This window comes from Octopus sinensis, linkage group LG2 (genome assembly GCF_006345805.1).
Source record: "Octopus sinensis linkage group LG2, ASM634580v1, whole genome shotgun sequence".
Lineage (NCBI taxonomy): Eukaryota > Metazoa > Mollusca > Cephalopoda > Octopoda > Octopodidae > Octopus > Octopus sinensis.
This window is the reverse complement of record NC_042998.1, coordinates 196479826-196495553: the sequence shown is the minus strand read 5'-3', so window position 1 is coordinate 196495553 and position 15728 is coordinate 196479826. Positions and strand designations below refer to the sequence as shown.

Here is a 15728-nt window from a genome sequence, read left to right as displayed (position 1 = left end):
ATGGGCATCTGTTATTAATCCAATTTGTTCTTTTTTTTTACAGGAAACAGAGAAAGGAAAATATTCTTCACGAGGCAAAGTTGAACCAAAAGCAAAAGTTGGAAATGACACTGAAAGAAAAAGAGACGATCAAGCTAGAGAAAGAAATGTTGAGTTACGCAAGTTATAAGCAGTGGTTGATACGAAAGGTAATATTTGAGTCACAAAGTGGCCATCACTTTTGAATCAGTAATCTTGATGGATCCCACTGCCACCTGATTGCAGGTGCCAGTGGCACATAAAAGGCACCATTTGAGCGTGGCTGATGCCGGTACCACCTGACTGGCCTTCGTGCTGGTGGCACGTAAAAAGCACCCACTACATTCTTGGAGTGGTTGGCAGTAGGAAGGGCATCCAGATGTAGAAACTTTGCCAAATCAGATTGGAGACAGGTGCAGCCATCTGGCTCACCAGTCCACAGTTAAACCGTCCAACCCATGCCAGCATGGAAAACGGACATTAAACGACAACGATGAAGATGATGATGATGATGATGAGGCAGGGGACAATTCAGAGTACACCAAAGAAGGCCTTATTCTCTCTCGTTATAACTCAAGGTGGGGAATTTGATGTCATGAAAGGAATAAGTAATCTGGTTTTCTTTCTTTTTTTTTCTTTTTTCCTTGTTTTGGTCCTTAGACTGTGGCCATGCTGGGGCACCACCTTGAAAAATTTTTAGTCACACAAGTCATCTCCAGTACTGGTTTTTTAAGTCTAGTACTTATTCTATTGGTCTCTTTTACTGAGGTGCTAAGTCATGGGGAGGTAAACAAACTAACACCAGCTGTAGGGGACGAACTAAGATATGACAAGGCTTCTTTCAGTTTCCATCTACCAAATCCAGCCAGATGGCTTTGGTCAGCCTGAGGCTGTATTAGAAGTCACTTGTGCAAGGTACCAAGCAATGGGATTGAACCTGGTACTATATGGTTGAGAAGCAAACTTCTTACCACAGACTGGTATTCAAAGTTAGGGGACATGGAACGTAGGAATAGTGACAAGGAGGAGAGATTACAAAAGTGGTAGAGACATAGAGCAGAAAATGAGTGGACATATATGAAGTATACGGACAGTTTCAGGGTCGATTAAATAAGTACCAGTTACGCACTGGAGTTGATGTCCTTGTTTGTCCCCTCTATGTTTAGCCCCTTGTGGGCAATAAAGAAATAAGAAGTTGGGGAAATCTGTTCTCAGGATGTTGCACCTTATAAATGAAATAACAAAGCAAGATTCATTTTTTTTAATATACCTGTTCTCAATTAACATTAATTTACCTTCTTACTCTCCTCTTATTACAATGGTGTCTGCTTCTGTGAACCAACAGACAATGTAAGCCACTTCATAGGAAATCTGGCGATTAGTTGTGACAATATTCATCATTTTCTCAATTTATTATCATCATCATCGTTTAACGTCCGCTTTCTATGCTGGCACGGGTTGGACAGTTCGACCGGGGTCTGGGAAGCCAGGAGGCTGCACCAGGCTCCAGTCTGATCTGGCAATGTTTCTACAGCTGGATGTCCTTCCTAATGCCAACCACTCCGTGAGTGCTACTTATATGCCACCGGCACAGGTGCCAGGCAAGGCTGGCAACGGGCATGATCAGTTGGTGCTTTTTACGTGTCAACCGACACGGACGCCAGTCAAGGCGGCACTGGCATCGGCCATGTTTGGATGGTGCTTTTTACGTGCCACCGGCACAGGGATCACAACTACAATTTCCATTGATTTTTGATGATATCTGGAATTATTTCTATTCTCATATTATCTTTGACGTTTGTTGGGAAAGCAGGAAGAAAACGAGAAAGAAGCGACATCAAAGAAACAACAGCAAAACATGAATTACTTTGAACCGAAATTAGCTTGGAGACCTCCCAGTCGAACTATGAAATGGACTTAGTAATACAAGATATACTTAAGGTTTGAATATATATTTTCTTGCATTTAGTTGTACATCATCATCGTTTAGCGTCCGCTTTCCATGCTAGCATAGGTTGGATGGTTCAACTGGGGTCTGGGAAGCCAGAAGGCTGCACCAGGCCCAGTCTGATCTGGCAATGTTTCTACGGTTGGATGCCCTTCCTAACGCCAACCACTCCGTGGTTTTTTAAAAGAATATTTGCATGGCATTTTCCTTGTTTCTGTCTTTTTCTCTTTCTCTTGTGGGTTCAGTCATTGTCAGACAGAAACAAGGAAAATGCCCTTGTATTTGAATACTATGCAAATATTCTTTTAATTTTTCCAAAATTTAATTGTTTTCCATACTTACAGTTGAAAAAGTCTCAATGACTGAAACCGGTACTGAAATGTTTTTTATAAAATCAGTTTAGCATTGTCTATCTTGACTTTTTTTCCCATATATATCAACTCGTATGTTCCTTTTTAACCTTATATATAATTGCAGCGTGGAAGGTGTTTATAAGCCATTTAAGAAACACAAAAACCGTTAGATTCACTTCAACATTTAAATTTAATTTACCAAAATATTTTTGTCACTTTGAGACTGCGACCTGTTCACTGACAAAATTCTGTACAGCATGGAATTTTGTCGGTGAACAGGTCGTGGTCTCAAAGCAGTAAAAATATTTTGGCAAATTAAATTTAAATGTTGAAGTGAATCTAACGGTTTTTGTGTGTTTCTTAAATGGCTTATAAACACCTTCCATGCTGCAATTGTTTTCGTTCCAGCACACAATCTCAGATCAGGTCACTTGCTATGCAAGTACATCTCTGTAACATATATGATATAATGGCTATCCACTTGTGTCTGAGAAAGACCATCACTGACCCTTTTTCATGCAAAATGTCAGCAATGCCTGTGCATGAGGTCAACTTCACCTAGGTTTGGACCCACAGCTTCCAATTACTTGACCAGGCATCAGAAAGTAGCTCTACCAGTAAGGTCCAATAAGGCTTGCACATCACCTCTCCACCACCCTACTGACATGATTCAGAGATAAGCCAGAGCAAAATATCCGGTGCCAATATTCGTCAGAAACTCAGGAATATGGGAGTACCATTATCTCAATCACAAGGGAAAGATCTCCCCCCAAAATGTACAATGCCTTTCCCCGGATCTATATTTGTATATGTGAATGATATTGTATTTTCTGCTTGTGGTAAACGTGTTTGTTAACTGTAAACAAAACAACCACCTCGTTATTAAATAAAGATGTTGTGTGTTTGTTGTCAGTCACAAAAGTATGTCCAGCCCTCTTGACATGTTGACTGACGTTTGTCAACGTCAAAAAAAAAAAAGGCTCGTATGTCCTAGACGTTTGTTTTTGATACACAAAGGGATTATATACCTTGCATAGAAACCAAGTGAGGGTCAGTGACAAGAAAGCCATCTGGCCGTAGATAATTTGCCTCAATGAATTCTATTTGACCATACAAGCATGGAAAAGTGCATGTTAAAACAATTCTATTGGGTCATCCCATAAATAATGTGGTTTTTTTCAATTGCATGAGCTAAAAGTCAGAGCGGGATGGGATAAACTACCTGTGTCAACTTGCTATAAAAGCAGGTAATAATTTTACCTTGTACTTATTCTTAGTGCAAGTTTTGAAGAGTGCAGTTCGATTTTAAGTTATCTCTTCAAAGCTATAATGGAAGTGACAACGGAGCATATTCAACATATTTTGCTTCATGAGTTCAATGAAGGCAACAATGCAATGGAAAGTGTGAGGAATATTAATGCAGAGCTATTTTATTAAATTATTCATTATTTCAAAAATTGAAAGAAAGGCAGTGTATTCCAACAGAAATGGCACATAAAAAGCACCATCCGAACGTGGCCGATGCCAGCGCCACCCCGACTGGCTTCTGTGCCGGTGGCACATAAAAAGCACCATCCGAACGTGGCTGTTGCCAGCGCCGCCTTGGCTGGCTTCCGTGCCGGTGGCATGTTAAAAGATCGTGGCCGAGGCTGGAGCCCCCTGGCACCTGTGCAGGTGGCACGTAAAAAGCACCCACTACACTCGCGGAGTGGTTGGCGTTAGGAAGGGCATCCAGCTGTAGAAACTCTGCCAGATCAGACTGGAGCCTGGTGCAGCCCCTGGCTTCCCAGACCCCAGTCGAACTGTCCAACCCGTGCTAGCGCGGAAAATGGACGTTAAACGATGATGATGATGAATTAATAGCATTTAAACTATATTACATACTTTATTTACACAAAATTCTCGTTGAATATTAAGATTCAAGTTAATTTTTCTGTTTAGTTCAATGAGAATAACTGGATATTCAAGTGAAACGAGAGGGAAGAAGGCAGAGTCAGTGTAGAGACTAGAGCAGCATCCAGTCTTGTCTTGGACATGACCACGTCTCTAGTGTTGGGGCCATGATGTTATGTTCTGGCCCTTTACCCTAATATTTTACCTTTCCCTACTCAAGGTTTGTAATCTTGTGGATTGCATGACAATTTCATTAGGGCTGGTGGCCCAAGAAAAGCATCCGGTCCATGCTGTGAAGTGGTTGGCATTAGGATGGGCATCCAGCTTTAGAAACCCTGCCAAAGGGGACACCGGAGCATAGTACAGTCCTTGGGGCCATCAGTTTCTGTCGAACCATCCAATTCATGCCAGAATATGGACATTAAATGATGATAAGTGCACTCTGTAAAGTGGTTGGTGTTAGGAAGGATGTCCAGTGATGGAAACTATGCAGTAAAATGTATGAATGAGATATGGTTTTCTGATTTGGCTAGGGGGGCAACAAACTAATTACAAAACCTGATTCAAGATGAAACAACGCCTCAAACCCATGCCAGCTTAAAAGTGGCATTAAAATACATGGCCATAACACAAAGTTGATGCTTGAATAAGTGCAGACATGGCCGAGTGGTTAAGGAGCTTGTGTTGCAATCACATGGTTTTGTGTTCAGTCCCACTGCGTGGCACTTTGGGCATGTGACTCCTGCCTTAGCCCCAATGCTGACCCATGCCATGTGAGTGAATTTGGCAGACAGAAACTGCGTGGAAGTTCGTCGTGTGTGTGTGTGTTTTTGTCCTCCACCCTCATGTGACAACCAACGTTGGCTTATGTTGTTGCAGCTTAGCAGTTTGGCAAAAAGAAACCAATAGAATAAGTCCTAGACTTAAACCCATCAAAACGGTGCCCCAGCATGGCCACAGTCCCTTGACTGAAACAAGCAAAAAAAAAAGTCACAGATAAAACAATAAAACCAAGACAAGTGTTTTATGATTGAAAAGCTTTGAATGATACAAAATTGAAATTATTTACAATTGATTGAAAAAAAAAAAAAAATGAATTTGATGTGTGACATGTATTTGTTTTATTTTACTTTCATGTGGGAGTGGAGAAACTGAAGATGTTTTAATTTGCAAGGGACGCACAGACAAACAAAAAGAATTAACAAAACAAAAAAAAAGTAGATGATTACAAAGAATAGAAATGTCTAATTTATGTAACATAAAAATGCTCAAAGAAAATCAGTATTTGTACTACGAATTAAGTGTTTATTATTATTATTATTAAAAGATATACGAAATTTTAGGTAAAACAAAAGTCTTTTTGTTTAATACAAAATACTGCATAACGAACTTAGATTAAAAAAAAATATATATATATATTGTATAATGTCTTTCGAAAGAAGAGAAGTAGAAAAATTGGCAACGTATGTGTTTGTGTGGATGTGTTTTGAGTTGAAAAAATAAAAAATTTTATTATTTTATTTTTGCGCTTATTTAATTTTATCTTCTCTTGTTCAACCATTCTTCTGAGGAATATGAATTCTTTATTGGCAGTGAAGAGCTGGTTCGATGTCAGCTTTTTAAGACCGTGATTTGTTTGCTTTTTTTATTTAAAAGAACAAAGATTATACAGATAACAAAAACAACAAAATTATAAAATTTTTATATGAATGATTGGGGGGGGGGGGGAAAAGACAAATGGTTTAATTAGTTTCTAGGGGAGAAAAAAAAAAGCAACCCTGCAAACTAATAAACATGATAATAAACTAAAAAGGGACCTGATATAAGATCAGTATTGCTATTGATTAAACAACAGAACTGACAAATTAACTAACGAACGAAAAACAAGAATCAGATTTTTTTAAAATTATATATTTTCTTTTTGTTTTATTGTAGCAGTAGACTCAATCCTTGTGCCTTGATGGATGAAATTATAAAAGAATGCCATTTCTAGATGAGTGATGAGCCAATGAGGAAAATGTGAATATAACCAAACAAGAAAAATATTGGACAGAAATGGGGAAGAAAAAAAAAAAGCTTTTTTTTGTGTTTTTTTTTTTAAAAGACGCATTTTTTTTTTTTAATGCGTCAAACCTGAACCGTTTTTTTAAAGACAACTGTGGTCAAAAGTTACTCATTCCAGGAGCTGAAGAATGTGATGGTGTAACATGGGGTTATTGGAAATGTAAGAAATAAAAATAGATTTCTGTTTGTTTGCCACGAAAAAGACATCGTAAAAGACTCGTATGACACACGTATAACTGATGCACACACACACACACACATATATATATATACACTCACAAGGTTTATATTCACTCTTATAACACAATCATACTTCATGTACTTTTATACACACTCACACTAGAAGAGGCATATATATTCACGTTACACAATTATGCTTCACATACAGTTTCACATATTTCAACACAAGAATTATGTATATTAAGTATATATATATATATATATACACACTCATATAGCACATTTACACTTCATGTACTTTTATACACACTCACACAAGAAGAGGTATATATTCATGTATCACAAATATGCTTCACATACAGTTTCACATACATTCACACAAAAAGTGTATATCCTTTCACATGGCACATTTGCACCAGACACTTACACATGCACATCACAAGGAAACCTATTTATACTTGATATCCGCACATACATACTTCACTCACCCAATAAAGAGTGTATATATTCTTTCACGACACATTTACACTCAACATTCATGCATTTCCCAAACATATACACATTGCATCATTCAACAGGAAAGGCAAGAGGAGGGAAAAAAAAAAAAAGATCTCAAATACATTTTGCTTCATGTGAAGAAGACATGGAGCGAAGAAGATCAGTGGAAGTAAGTCATTAAATATGGTTTCAAATTTTGCACTCCTGGGATGAGGCTTGAACAAGGCAATAAAAATGATGGAAATAAATATGAGATTTTAAAATTAAATTTTATAGATATATATATATTAAAAAAAAAAAAAAAAAAAAAAAAAAAAAAAAAGGAAATATCTTCAGCCATTTCCTGAAGAAACAAAAATCTGAAATGCTACAATTAGGATCTAATAACTAACTTAATAAGCAATGTGATGATGGCCGCAAATTATAATCTTTCAATTATTATACATGATAATGATAAACCTGATCTTGTGGAATATAAAATCTCCCCATCCTATCAAATGCAATTAATCATTTATTTAATTTCATCTGATGCTATGTACACAATCGTGGAATGATAAATGGGATAATATATTCAGAAATGCCCTTTTTTTTTTTTACATTAAAAACAACTTATTTACACACACCCGCTAACGACGAGATCTCGTTACTCTTTTTACTGGAGTCTTTACTTTCTTGACCGGAGTCTTTACTTTCTTGACAGGAGTCTTTACTTTCTTGACCGGAGTCTTTACTTTCTTGACAGGAGTCTTTACTTTCTTGGCCGGAGTCTTTACTTTCTTGACCGGAGTCTTTACTTTCTTTACCGGAGTCTTTACTTTCTTGGCTGGAGTCTTTACTTTCTTGACCGGAGTCTCTACTTTCTTGACTGGAGTCTCTACTTTCTTGACTGGAGTCTTAACTTTTTTAGACTTGGCTCCTTTTTTCACAGGACTCTTAACAGCTGCTCCTCGAGTGGTCCGTTTTTTAACAGGAGAGACAGATTCCTTTCCAGCTGTCCTACGAACTCGTGTCAATACTGGACTCTTGCTTTCTTCTTCTTCTTTAGTTTTCTTACTGACTTGTCGACCTTGCCTGGTTGGTTTCTTTGACTTGGTTTCAAGTTCTTCCAATTCAATCTCAGCTGCTTCTTCTTGTGCCTTGGCAGGAGCTGGTTTAAAAAAGGGGAGTAAAATAAATAAACAGTAAACAGAATAATATTCAAATCAATCTTCATCAACATCATCATCATCATTTAACATGTTTTCCATGCTGACATGGGTCAGATGCTTTGATAGGAGCTGGCAAGCTTGCCAAGCTATAATTGTTTGTTTTGGGGCAGTTTCTACAACTAGATACCCTTCCTAATGCCAACCACTTTACAGAGTTTACTAGGTGCTCTTTTATGGGGCACCAGTGCTTTTAACCCTTTCGTTACAAACCCGGCTGAAACCAGCTCTGGCTCTCTTGTACAAATGTCTTGTTTTCTTAAGGTTTTAATTAAAATCTTCCACCAAACCTTAGTCACAATTTATGTTCCTAACACCAGCTTAATGATAACTAAGTTATTTTACTAAATTCTTTGTTATATTTAAAGTAATCGAGAGAGAAACACAGAGCATCTCAATAGAAATGTGGTAACGAAAGGGTTAAAATATATAATAGAGAAACAATTCTTAACCCTTTTGATACCAACCTGGCTGAAACCAGCTCTAGCTTTGTAGTACAAATGTCTTGTTTTCATAAGTTCTGAATTAAAATCTTCCACCAAACCTTAGTCACAGTTTATGTTCCTAACACCAGCTGAATGATAACTAAGTTATTTTACTAAATTCTTTGTTATATTTAAAGTAATCGAGAGAGAAACACAGAGCATCTCAATAGAAATGTGGTAACGAAAGGGTTAAAATATATAATAGAGAAACAATTCTTAACCTTTTGATACCAACCTGGCTGAAACCAGCTCTAGCTTTGTAGTACAAATGTCTTGTTTTCATAAGTTCTGAATTAAAATCTTCCACCAAACCTTAGTCACAGTTTATGTTCCTAACACCCTGAATGATAACTAAGTTATTTTACTAAATTCTTTGTTATATTTAAAGTAATCGAGAGAGAAACACAGAGCATCTCAATAGAAATGTGGTAACGAAAGGGTTAAAATATATAATAGAGAAACAATTCTTAACCCTTTTGATACCAACCTGGCTGAAACCAGCTCTAGCTTTGTAGTACAAATGTCTGTTTTCATAAGTTCTGAATTAAAATCTTCCACCAAAACTTAGTCACAGTTTATGTTCCTAACACCAGCTGAATGATAACTAAGTTATTTTACTAAATTCTTTGTATATTTAAAGTAATCGAGAGAGAAAAACAGAGCATCTCAATAGAAATGTGGTAACGAAAGGGTTAAAATATATAATAGAGAAACAATTTTAACCCTTTTGATACCAACCTGGCTGAAACCAGCTCTGGCTCTGTAGTACAAATGTCTTGTTTTCATAAGTTCTGAATTAAAATCTTCACCAAACCTTAGTCACAATTTATGTTCCTAACACCAGCTGAATGATAACTAAGTTATTTTACTAAATTTTTGTTATATTTAAAGTAATCGAGAGAGAAACACAGAGCATCTCAATAGAAATGTGGTAACGAAAGGGTTAAAATATATAATAGAGAAACAATTCTTAACCCTTTTGATACCAACCTGGCTGAAACCAGCTCTGGCTCTGTAGTACAAATGTCTTGTTTTCATAAGTTCTGAATTAAAATCTTCCACCAAACCTTAGTCACAGTTTATGTTCCTAACACCAGCTGAATGATACTAAGTATTTTACTAAATTCTTTGTTATATTTAAAGTAATCGAGAGAGAAACACAGAGCATCTCAATAGAAATGTGGTAACGAAAGGGTTAAAATATATAATAGAGAAACAATTCTTAACCCTTTTGATACCAACCTGGCTGAAACCAGCTCTAGCTTTGTAGTACAAATGTCTTGTTTTCATAAGTTTTGAATTAAAATCTTCCACCAAACCTTAGTCACAATTTATGTTCCTAACACCAGCTGAATGATAACTAAGTTATTTTACTAAATTCTTTGTTATATTTCAAGTAATTGAAAGAAACTCAGAGCATCTCAAAATAAATACAGTAACAAAAGGGTTAAAATATATAAAAGAGAAACAATTCTTAACCCTTTTGATAGCAACCTGGCTGAAACCATCTCTGCCTCTGTAGTACAAATGTCTTGTTTTCATAAGTTTTGAATCAAAATCTTCCACCAAACCTTAGTCACAATTTATGTTCCTAATACCAGCTGAATGATAACTAAGTTATTTTACTAAATTCTTTGTTATATTTAAAGTAATCGAGAGAGAAACACAGAGCATCTCAATAGAAATGTGGTAACGAAAGGGTTAAAATATATAATAGAGAAACAATTCTTAACCTTTTGATACCAACCTGGCTGAAACCAGCTCTGGCTCTGTAGTACAAATGTCTTGTTTTCATAAGTTCTGAATTAAAATCTTCCACCAAACCTTAGTCACAGTTATGTTCCTAACACCAGCTGAATGATAACTAATTATTTTACTAAATTCTTTGTTATATTTAAAGTAATCGAGAGAGAAACACAGAGCATCTCAATAGAAATGTGGTAACGAAAGGGTTAAAATATATAATAGAGAAACAATTCTTAACCCTTTTGATACCAACCTGGCTGAAACCAGCTCTGGCTCTGTAGTACAAATGTCTTGTTTTCATAAGTTCTGAATTAAAATCTTCCACCAAACCTTAGTCACAGTTTATGTTCCTAACACCAGCTGAATGATAACTAAGTTATTTTACTAAATTCTTTGTTATATTTAAAGTAATCGAGAAAGAAACACAGAGCATCTCAATAGAAATGTGGTAACGAAAGGGTTAAAATATATAATAGAGAAACAATTCTTAACCCTTTTGATACCAACCTGGCTGAAACCAGCTCTGGCTCTGTAGTACAAATGTCTTGTTTTCATAAGTTCTGAATTAAAATCTTCCACCAAACCTTAGTCACAGTTTATGTTCCTAACACCAGCTGAATGATAACTAAGTTATTTTACTAAATTCTTTGTTATATTTAAAGTAATCGAGAGAGAAACACAGAGCATCTCAATAGAAATGTGGTAACGAAAGGGTTAAAATATATAATAGAGAAACAATTCTTAACCCTTTTGATACCAACCTGGCTGAAACCAGCTCTGGCTCTGTAGTACAAATGTCTTGTTTTCATAAGTTCTGAATTAAAATCTTCCACCAAACCTTAGTCACAGTTTATGTTCCTAACACCAGCTGAATGATAACTAAGTTATTTTACTAAATTCTTTGTTATATTTCAAATTAATTGAAAGAAACTCAGAGCATCTCAAAATAAATACAGTAACGAAAGGGTTAATGTGGCACATTTACAGAACCGAAAGTTTTGTTTTTTTTCTTCCTACCAATAACATTTGGTAACCATTGGCAGCTGATAAGTCATCAAAAGAAAGGTGCAGGTGTGGTTAAGAAGCTAGTTTACCAACCTTGTGGTCTCGAGTTCAGTCCCACTGCACAGTGCTCTGGGTAAGTGTTTTCTATTATAGCCCTGAGTCCATCAAAACCAAGCAAATGGATTCGGTGGAAGGAGACTGAAAGAAGTTTGTTGTAGATCTGTGGTGTGTGTGTGTGTGTAGACATACCCTTGTTTGATATTATGTGATGATTGTAAAAGAGCATCACTGTTATACAGGTGGTGTTGTTCATTTCCAGTCCTTCCATGAAAAATGTCTCTACCTATGGGAAAATATTACCTTACTTGGAAACAGGTGGGGGTTTGGTGATAGGGCATCGGGGCCATTGAAAATGTGGAGCAACAAATTCTGCCTGACCCGCTCAAGCATGGAAAAGTGGATGTTAAATGATGACATATACCCACATGGTTCATATACACGCACACACTCTTCCTTAACATGCTGTGAAACAACAACCATACAGATCAGTGCCTAGTCAAAGGAATTTCGGTTACATACCAGTTTCTTTTGTGTTCTTTGATGCTGACTTCTGAACAACTCTGTAAGTAAAAAAGATAATAATAATAATAATCTTTATTTTTCTACTCTAGGCACAAGGCCCGAAATTTTGGGATGGGGGTGGGCAGTTGGTTAGATCAACCCCAGTATTATGCAACTGGTACTTAATTTAAGGCGGCGAGCTGGCAGGCGAAATGCATAGCCATATTTCGTCTGCCGAGGTCAACTTTGCCTTTCATCTTTTCGGGGTCGATAAATCAAGTACCAGTTACACACTGGGGTCGATGTAATCGACTTAATCCATTTGTCTGTCCCCTCTGTGTTTAGCCCCTTGTTGGGTAGTAAAGAAATAGGTACTTAATTAACCAACCCCGAAAGAATGAAAGGCAAAGTCGACCATGGCGGAATTTGGAAATCTTATTTGTAAAACACGTTAGATGAAATGCATGTCAGTTTTAGGGATATCCGTGCTGATCTCTATAAATACAACTCTTCAAAGTTGTTACTAATGCCAGATAATCTTACATGTGGATGGAAGCACTCCGTCGGTTACGACGACGAGGGTTCACAGCCTGCTCGTGAAATTAACGTGTAAGTGGCTGAGCACTCCACAGACACGTGCACCCTTAACGTAGTTCTCGGGGATATTAAGCGTGACACAGAGAGTGACAAGGCCGGCCCTTTGAAACACAGGTACAACAGAAACAGGAAGTAAGAGTGAGAGAAAGTTGTGGTGAAAGAGTACAGCAGGGATCACCACCATCCCCTGCCGGTGCCTCGTGGAGCTTTAGGTGTTTTCGCTCAATAAACACTCACAACGCCCGGTCTGGAAATCAAAACCGTGATCCTACGACCGCGAGTCCGCTGCCCTAACCACTGGGCCATTGCGCCTCCACAAATCTTACATGTAAAACACTGAATAAAACTGTATAGATATGGAAAGTGCTTTAAAAGCTGTTTCTGGGATTAATTTGTGTTCTTCATTTCAGGAAAAAAAAAAAAAAAGAATTTTAGAAGCCTAGGGACATTTTCTCACATGCACACACATATATAAAAATAATAAGGGGAGAAAATTTAGAGAAACATTCTACTGGTGGTCGGCATATGTAATAAAGTCATACTTTTCATTTAAATTAATGTACATTTTCATATAGAAGAAGTGATCTTTAACAGGACACCTTACATGCTGGAAATGGCTGTTAAAGCCCAAACCATGAACAAGAGTAACTTCAAAGGGAAAGAAGAATAAATATTTCTATAGTTACCCCTAGACTCAAGTTTCTGCATTTATTATGCAAATAAATTAATTTGTCATCCAGGCTTCTTCATTAAGGGCACTAAAATTAATGCATATTTATGCAACGCTGAAGATACACGTGTTCCATCCGTATACATTATAATTTTTCAAATCCACCATGCAAGCGCAGCTACAATCGGCAGCAAATAATAAGGGTAGAAAATTTAGAGAAATATTCTACTGGTGGCCAGCATGTGTAATGAAGTCAATAGACAACATATTTTTCATAAAAATTAGTGTACGTTTTTATACACAGAAGCATGGATGGCAAATTAATTTATTTGCACATTGATGCAGAAACGAGTGTAACGCTAACTATTGAAATAGTTTTATTTTTCATTCCCTTTGAAATTACTCTTATTCGTGGTTTGGTCTTTAACTGCCCCTTCCAGTATGCAAGGTGTCCTGTTAAAGGTCATCTCTTCTGTCAGTAAAAATGTACATTAACTTATTTTTAGAGAGTTACTTCCCTTATATATGCCAAAAATGCATTAAAAATGGGAAAAATTTATGGTAAAATTTTTTTTAAATCGTAGACACGTGCTAATACCCAGAAGGGCTCGATATGAATCACGACTATAAGATACCTGGTTTTGGTTAAACTACACTGCAAAATGTGGGAGTAGTTAGGAATCTAAATCGTAGGAGACAGACAGCACACAACCTTACTTTTATATATAAAGATATATAAATTGAGGATATAATCCCGGGTGCCTCGGGAAAAAAATAAGTTGACAAAACCCAGAAAGTGTGTTGATGAATGTCCTCCTAAAATTTGAGCGTGAAATGTTTTGTTTTTTCTTAAACACGAGATATAGTGTTCAAATTCAGGATGTTTTTGAAAGACACTATATTTTATAATCATAGTATATATACTTTCTCACACAACAATTACAATATATTGGGAGAAAAAAACCCTACCTAGTCTGTCTGGTTTTCTGAGTTCTGGTAACTTTAGGAGACACAGTAGGATTCTCAGTAGCAGCTCTTTTTCTTGTAGTTCTTCTGGAAAAGAAAATTAATCTAACTTGAAAATTTCGTTTACATGTTTACACTTTATACAATTTCCTCCATGAACAATTTCACCCTTTTTACAGCAACTCACCAGACACTGGCCCTAGTTTTATGATACAAACTTCATGTTTTAACCCTTTAATATTTATTATTCTATCAAATGTAATGCATCTTTATTCACATTGTTTTTAATCAATCATGTTGGTCAGTTCCACAATTAATCAAAATCAAATTCGATGACTGGCATATTTATTTTGATGTTGATGTACTTGACTCAATAGGTCTCCTAAAGAACAGCAGGTCACCCTTCGATCCAAGGTAAGCACAGCAGGTCGTTCTGCAATCCAAGGAACTTTGGATGGGCTGGGCCTGCTATGCGAAACTGGTGCAGGAAACAGCCATGAACTCACATTATTTGTCGGGTCTTTGCAGTCACAGCATATCTCCAGAGATATCGGTCTTTCGCCATTGCCTCTGTGAGGCCCAATACAAAAGAGAAGACTATGATGGTTTGGACAAAAGGGGAATACAGAAGGCAGAGGTTCAAATGGGCCAAACCCCACCTGGTAAACCGACAATTGGCAGAATCATGCAGTTGTCATGTGGTATCTGGGCAGATGGAAGAGGCCACTTGGAAGGCCTCCAAAACTGTGGGTTGACAAAATAAAATAAGCATTTGGAGCTACAAGGGTATGAATGCAGAGGGGAATGGACAGTGTCCTGTGACCAGTAGTGTCGAAACAATGCCTAACAGTCGGGTCGGTCAAGGTCAGTTGAGTTTACTTTAACCCTTTAGTGTTTAAACCGGCCATAATATTCTACCTATTTTATGTTCAAACTAGTCAGATATAACCATTCATAGCTACCTTATTGTGTCATTTTTAAAAATAAACAATCACATCATTGAAATCTCAAAGTCATGAAATGATGCAAGATTAATTTTTACATGGTGTGAATACATAAGCTTTATATTTGACAGAATAATCTGAATGCTAAAGGGTTAAAACAGAAAGTTTGTATTAAAGAATTAGGGGAAGTCTTGTGTGGATTGGCATGAAAGGGTTAAAGGGATAACATAACTGAAAGTTAGTTTATGGTCATTCTCTAAACTAATATAAGCTAAGTTAACAGATAAGTAACAAAATGTGCATCTATAACACCCTCACCTAAGATTGAAATTGAAAGGTGAGCATTATATGCAGGGAAATAGAAGAACAAGAAATAATTACTTTTTTGGTGACTCTTCCGAAATGGTGTCGACATTTTCAGATATCTTCTCCAATGCCTTCTTAACTGGTTTTGGTGATGGTGAAGCCTGAACAGAAGACAATTGGAATAAATATATTTTCAGTCTACAACATTGACAATAAAATTGACAAAAGGAATGGAAGTCACTTCATCATCATCATCATTTTCATCGTTTAACGTTCGCTTTCCGACTGA

At 36.7% G+C, this 15728-nt stretch overlaps 2 protein-coding genes across 5 annotated transcripts in view; one reads left to right on the top strand and one right to left on the bottom strand.

Moving 5' to 3' along the window:
• LOC115232647 (calponin homology domain-containing protein DDB_G0272472) overlaps nucleotides 1–7236 on the top strand; it is a 35931-nt gene extending 28695 nt beyond the window's left edge. For 3 of the 4 annotated variants that reach the window (XM_036500664.1, XM_036500663.1, XM_036500662.1), the window contains 3 exons: nucleotides 44–188; nucleotides 1829–1959; nucleotides 6148–7236. In XM_036500664.1, the coding sequence (XP_036356557.1) occupies nucleotides 44–188; nucleotides 1829–1939 (256 nt within the window). In that variant the 3' untranslated portion in view covers nucleotides 1940–1959; nucleotides 6148–7236. The remainder of the gene's footprint in view (nucleotides 1–43; nucleotides 189–1828; nucleotides 1960–6147) is intronic. The other variant, XM_029802646.2, reaches the window with a different exon arrangement.
• Nucleotides 5734–15728, bottom strand: part of LOC115228146 (nascent polypeptide-associated complex subunit alpha, muscle-specific form) — a 48786-nt gene continuing 38791 nt past the window's right edge. The window contains 4 exon segments of the mRNA XM_029798800.2: nucleotides 5734–8101; nucleotides 11975–12015; nucleotides 14193–14276; nucleotides 15515–15600. Coding sequence (XP_029654660.2) covers nucleotides 7581–8101; nucleotides 11975–12015; nucleotides 14193–14276; nucleotides 15515–15600 — 732 coding nt within the window. The 3' untranslated portion in view covers nucleotides 5734–7580.